The following is a 6,654-nucleotide window of genomic DNA, read 5'->3' on the forward strand; positions in this document are numbered from 1 at the left end:
GTTTAATCATTGCACATTATATAATACTTTTAATCACAGAAAAAATTGTAAAGCACAAATCAACACCCTTACAAAATTACTTGTAGAATACAATAATTCTTGGTGCTATGCTTTTTCATCAAACACTTGTTATCCATGCATATAGTCGCTAGCAGATGAATCAACAGAATTTTTCAGTCAAATATACAGTTCAATTTATCAACCATAGATAGAAAAAGCTTTTGAAAAGTATTTGTGTTTCAACTCAATCTCAACATCAACATTAAATTGATAACGAATGAATTGCACTTATTTAAAACTTTGCTTTTATGTGATGAATGTTAAGTATCAGGTGTTTCAAGTTTTAGTACTGCAGTTCATTTCTTAGAAGGTTTTTGAGGTTTACCTCTACTTTTTTTTGTATAAGAGCATAAACAACCAAGTAAGCAACTCTTTCACAAGGATTATGCTGATATATATAGAAGCTACTCATAGCAAATTAAATGCATTATTAAAAATCAATAATTATCACTATCTAACAATTAGCACTAAAATTTCCCAGCAAAACCAAGGAGTAACTTGTCACCCATTTTGCCGCTCACCTCATTATTTCTTGAAAGTTTTCAAAATGGTTGTGAGCCTAACAAGCTTCAGCCAGTTTCAGTGGATATAAGTATAATCATTAACTTTTTTGGTGTGCATGTAAGAACACTAACTACCTTTTTTATATGCTTTATTTCTTCACTCTCTTCCTCTCTTGCCTCAGTTGTCCTTTGCTTTCTAAGGCTAGCAACCTGTAAAATGTCATTTCATGATGAGATGTCAGTTCCATGAATGGTTCTTACTTGGATTTTATCAACAACATCTTAAAGATTCTTTTGAGATTTCATAATTAAAGTAATATTATCCTGAAGACTTGCAAATATGTAACTCATCTTAGGCTGATATCCATTAGAAAAAGTATGCTTAAGGTATCTATAAGTGACATGAAAAGAAATGGTTGTGGAAGCAAGCCTACAAACAAATGGTTGTGAAAGCAAGCCTGCAAAGGTCCTAGCCTAGTCCCAACTCTTGCACTTATCCAAAACTCTCCCACAATTTTCAACTGTTTGAGGTCAAGTAACATTTGGTCATGGAACACTGCACAAACTCATCTGGCAAGTGTCTAATCAATTTCACATTATGATTAAACATGATGTCCCAACATCGATGTCTCATCTTGATTTTTTCTGTTAACTCTCTCCTCTATTCAGTAGAATTTCTTTTAATGTTTAATGCAAAATAAAACAACATAGATAATAATTATATTAATTTGTACTCTCATGTTCTTGTTGTCTTTTGATTGGCAAGTCAACCTGTCCACTGAATATTCAAATATCTGGTAACTACAATAAAGGTGATTCCTCAGAATTGCACTGTGCATCCTGTACTGCACATGAAAATCATGTAATCAGGTGAATAAGCAAGTGTCATTCTGAGAACAAGATATTGTTTTTCAATCAATGGAGCAGGCAAAGAGGTTTGATGGCTGTTAGCTCTTAAACAAGCACAGTGACTTACATTTTTTTATTGCATAATTTTGGTGTACAAAAAAAGCTAATGAGGGGAAAAAAGATAAAGCTTTAAGAAATCACAAAGCCTGTCACTTGATGATGAAAATCATAACCTTGAAATAAAAAACTAAAGGAACATTTGGAGTTGGTGTCATATAAAACAGTATGAGTTTTCTTCGAGTTATGTATCAAATTGTTTTACACTCTTAAGACTTTCTACCAATCTAGTTTTTTTTAATTGTTACTTTAAAAATCCCTCCTCTTAGCTGCCACAAAATGTACTGTGAACCAGTGAAATAATGCTCAGTACAGGCATAAATGAGGTAAAATTGGCTTGTCATATCTTCTAAACAAGCATGGTGACCTACCTTTTTATTGTAATTTTTGGAACAGACATGAGCAGGGAACATTTAGAGAATGTTTAAAATAAATTGTTTGAAATTTTTTTCTCTCAGGAATCACCTTAAGGCTACTGTGAACAAAATCTGGTCACAAGTTATAAAATTTCATTTTTTTGCCCCTCAGTCAGAGAAAGCACATAGTCCTTGTGTAAGTTTAGTCCTTTGCAGATTTTTTTTTAATTACAAAATATTAAAAAGAGGGTGAGATACCACTGAAAGGGTTATTTAGGGGAAATGGTAACAAGTAGCAAAAGGTGTCATAATCATTGCCATAATCAAAAAGGCCGCTAGCAGTCAGGTGTACTGGCATTTTTTGCAGCCCTTTGCTCAGGAGTTTGGAAGGAATTTCTGTAAAAATTTTGCCAAGCGTTGAGTTATAGGAGTAATAAGAGGCTTATACATACCTACCAGGACAGAATCTCTTAAAATTTTTGTTATTTTCAGAATCTGTACTTTTCAGTGATATATAGTTTCCTATGATTTCTTTTTAAGTAGCTTGGTAAAAGGATTTTTAAAAGCACCATATTTTGTTGACCATAATCTTTGGTTTTCCAATTCTGATTCACTTCCCAACTATAATTTTAAAACAACATCTTTGCTGACAAGCATGATTTCAGTTGCAGCATTTCTGGCACATCGTTGTTTTTGGAACACTATGAACTTTCACTACTGAGACTAACTCTATTTGACAATTCACAGGGAGCACAAAGACTGTTCATTTCAATTTTTCCCACCTTTTCTCAATGCCTTCTGTGGGAGTTCTGGTGAAATATGTAAAATTGCTCAGTTTTCAATTTGTAACAGGAGGTCACTGACTTGCAAGGTTAGCATCTTGTTAAATCAGTGAAATGTTCACACAAAATGAAGATTTGAAAGGACACAGTCCTATTAGGGAAGACACATTATTTCCAGTATTCCAACTGGAAGTTTCTAAATACTCTGCATAAATCAAACCTCAAATATTTAGTGTCTTTTATAAATGTGTTAGATGAATGCAAAAATTTTGAATTTTTTAACCCCAAAAAAGGTTTACGTTATATTTTGCCAGGTTATAAAAACTGTACATTTCTTCAGAGAATTAACCTCACTGATGCCATTCACATGCAGACTCTTCTTACACAAGATGGAAATGTTGTGTTAAACACAGTTTAATGCTGTGCTATTGAAAAAAATTTGCAAGAGACATAGTGGCCAAACATTTTTATCAGGTGGTACTCTCCATTTAAAGCTTTTGCTTTACAAATAAAATGTTTGACTGGGGTTATCTCTGCAGTACACTTGGGCAACCAACCCACATGTGTCAATACAAATAAACAAATCACACGATGCAAAGAAAGGAAAAGATGACATACCTCAGTTTTCAGGTTTGACACTAACTGACCCTGCTCCTCACACTGCTGAAGCAACTGCCACTTGGCTGTTTTTTCACTATCCAGAATCTGCATCACATGAATGTACTTCTTCTCCAATTCTTGTTTCTCTGATTGAACTTCAGCAAAACTACATGCAGAAAGGAATTGTTGATAGTAATGATTTAAAGGGGGTGTAAGATATGATGTGATCTGGGATATCTAGCCCTGTGAAAACATTACAGAGAATTGCATGTGGAAAGAAGTTACTACTTGTAGTTGCTCAACTTACCTAGATTTTGTGACCGCTTCAATCCATGCGGTGCATTCCTGGCCACTATTGACTCTGAGAACAAACTGCTGCTGCCCATCAACAGTTGGTATGCTGATACAAAAGCAGTTCTAAATTCAAAGAGAACAGACAAGTTAAACTAACCTAACCATTTATGACCACCTATTAGTGAATTTTGCCCTCTTGTCTCTCCATGGTACCTTTGGTTCTTCTGCATAACCCTTTTCCTGGATTCTCTTTGCACAGAAATGAATGAAGCTACTCTCCCAAAGTAAGTTTGTTTGTAAAACTTACCCCAGAAAAAAAAAAACTTAATTAAGTAAAAGACTTGAAACTCTCCACAGTGCCACCAAAAGGGACACCAGAGAGTGTTTCCTGTTGACAGGTGGCCACGGTGGGAAGGAAGGACATATTTAAAATGCCACCTGTTTTCATTTTCCAAAGGGTAAAAAGTTTATTTAGCAAAAATCCTTAATTTAGCATATATAACAAGTTATAATTAAAGAAATACAATAAAAAATTATTGTACAGAAGAGTACAATTAAACAATGTACAGTAATTATATCGCATTGTACTACATTTGCACTTGTTTAAATAACAGAAAGTCATAGAATAGCAGTCAAGCATTGTTTGTTTGAATGAGCTTTACATGGTTTGTGCCCTGATCGTTGTGCTATGATTAACTACCCATTTTCCCTGGGGTACTTTTCAATTTACAGATTCAACATGCCTCAGTAGTTGTTGTAGATGGAGGAGTGGCTGTCAAAAAAAAAGTCAACCCAAGTCTGCACTTATGTCGTTGTAGGCTGGTGGCCTTCATTTAGAAATATAACTGAATCAGGTCAACACTAGATGCAAACATGTGCAAGGCATAGATAATTTTATATCCCGTTCACAACTTGGTCAATACCTGGCCATTTTCTGTAGGCCAATTTCATTTAGCAGATATGACATAATTTAGTCGTTGTTACTGATTTGGAGATGTATCCATTTGATGAGGTCAATACAGATTCTTGAAAGTACATGTATGGCCATTTTTAAAGGGGTGGCCATTATCAGTGGTTCAAAAGCACCCGGGCAATGCAAGTGATTTGCAGGTACAGTCAAATGAATAACACACTAGACTATTACATAACAAAGATATTAGACGAATACACTAAACCAACAATCCAGTAATTAAGAATAAATTACAAACACGAATGAGATTAAGATACAATCAAAACTGTTGATGGTGTGGGTGGGAGGGAAACTAAAACTTTTTTAAAGCTAGAAAAAAACTTGTTGTTTTCTTGCTTGCTCGATTACTAAAAACACGTGCACAGATACCTAAGTGGTAATACTAAAGTAATTTTGCAATTAAAACACATTGACGTGGTGAATGGCGATTGGCTCTACCCAGGTCTTATGACTTATATGCTGAACAAATTGCTCAATCTTAAAGAAAAGGGAAAATACTAATTTCCACCCTATGTGTACCCATCCCAGGCCTCTCAGTTATCGATGTCTAGATTCATATTATTAGAGATTAATATTCACAGTAAAAATAGGTTGTAAAATTAAAACTAAATATGTACTTTGTAGAGCTAAAAATGTTAGTTGCGTCAATGAACTTACTGATTGTTCTTCTTCTAGATAAAACTTTCATAGTAAACTATAAAATAGCACCACTTTTCCAAGTATAAGATTCTTATTCAAATTTCTGGACCGCAATAAAGCCACAACAAAATGTATTCAACCTCAAATACTTCCTGGGCAAAATAAAAAGCTTATTTGTTCATTTTATGTATGAATAATAAATAATCGATTGCAATTATCTCTGTTCTTGTTTTCATGCCATTTGCAAATGTCAACAGAAAATTGTCAAACCGAATTTTTGAGAAAACGGTTGAACGAAGAAAAAAACAAAACTACTCTAAGCGAAAAAATAGAAAGCACCCTAAGTACTCAATGAAAATTAAAGACCACAAAAATAGGCACGGAAAAAGATAAATATATTCATGGAAGGGATGTTTTTAAATTGATTTTGGGTGCTTCTCTGTATTTTGTTGACAAATTTAGCGAGAAGCTAAAAGTGCGCATCATATCTCATGCATCGCCCACACAATACTTGACTTTTGTGTTTCCTGCAATATCAAAAGCGGGTATGAGGGGAAAATATTTTGACAGCAAACGAAAATCGTCGACGATTGCCTTTCCTTGGATCGTGAAAAGGCTTAAGTCTAAGCTGATCCGGAGCTCACTTTATGGCAAGGTGGAAATTAAACCACTTGGATGAAAGGCTCTCTTTTTTTAAAGACACCAATACGGTCTCAGACACAACTTTTCATGCTTTCTATTCTGAAGCCCGAAGTTTAAGAAATGGATCCAAATCATAACCACACGCGAGGCACGAACCGATGGGGAGAAAAAAAACACTTTGACCACGTATCCCAAAGGGGAGGAACATTTACACAATACAACAACAAGAAGGAGGTCAAGCAGAACACAAAGATTTAAAAACATTCGACAGTCATACCTGATTTTCGGTGTCCTTTAAGTTGGTCAAGCACAATCTCTCACAACTGCAATGCTCCAAGTATATAACTCCACAAAGTTTTGTAGAATCCTCGCTTTCGAAATAAAACAACAAATTTTGGTACAAAGCAAACCACCGCTGAAGCCATTTGCCAGCGTTTTCGTGGTTTTTCATGTACACACGACCGCTTATTGAGTAGTCAAGTCGAGCCAGTGAAGCCAAATAGTTGAGCTGCTCTTCTCCGATCCTTACAGAAGTAGGCATAGTGACCCTACTAAATTAAGCGCACGAAAGATTCATAGCTGACTAAGCGTAAAATATGTTTGCCAAAAGATGAACTCGGTCTCCCGGTGATTCCCAATTCGGAAGTGCGATCAAAGGTAGTTTTCTTTGGACGACGAGCATAAGTTCACTCTCAGAACTATAAAAATTAATCCCTCCACGGACAGAAAATGTTGCTATTTCATAACACAACGACAAACTATTGCCATTTTAAGTCGTTTGTTGTTGAAAAATTATAAAACGCAATATTTTCAGCATAGATCAATTCGCGCGCATAACAAAT

The 6,654-nt window shown here is 35.0% G+C and overlaps 1 protein-coding gene across 2 annotated transcripts in view; it reads right to left on the bottom strand.

Annotated features, from left to right (window-relative positions):
- The window catches only part of LOC113686072 (ras-specific guanine nucleotide-releasing factor 1), a 31,164-nt gene extending 24,530 nt beyond the window's left edge, over positions 1–6,634 (bottom strand). For both annotated transcript variants that reach the window (XR_016185852.1, XM_027203663.2), the window contains exons 1-4: positions 6,090–6,634; positions 3,575–3,684; positions 3,286–3,433; positions 699–773 (exon numbers count right to left, since the gene is read on the bottom strand). Coding sequence is in view for 1 of the 2 variants with exons in the window: in XM_027203663.2 (XP_027059464.2) it covers positions 699–773; positions 3,286–3,433; positions 3,575–3,684; positions 6,090–6,353 (597 nt within the window). In the remaining variant the exon portion in view is untranslated. The remainder of the gene's footprint in view (positions 1–698; positions 774–3,285; positions 3,434–3,574; positions 3,685–6,089) is intronic.
- Between the last annotated feature and the right edge of the window lie 20 nt (positions 6,635–6,654).

This window comes from Pocillopora damicornis, chromosome 4 (assembly GCF_964200805.1).
Source record: "Pocillopora damicornis chromosome 4, jaPocDami1.2, whole genome shotgun sequence".
Classification (NCBI taxonomy): domain Eukaryota; kingdom Metazoa; phylum Cnidaria; class Anthozoa; order Scleractinia; family Pocilloporidae; genus Pocillopora; species Pocillopora damicornis.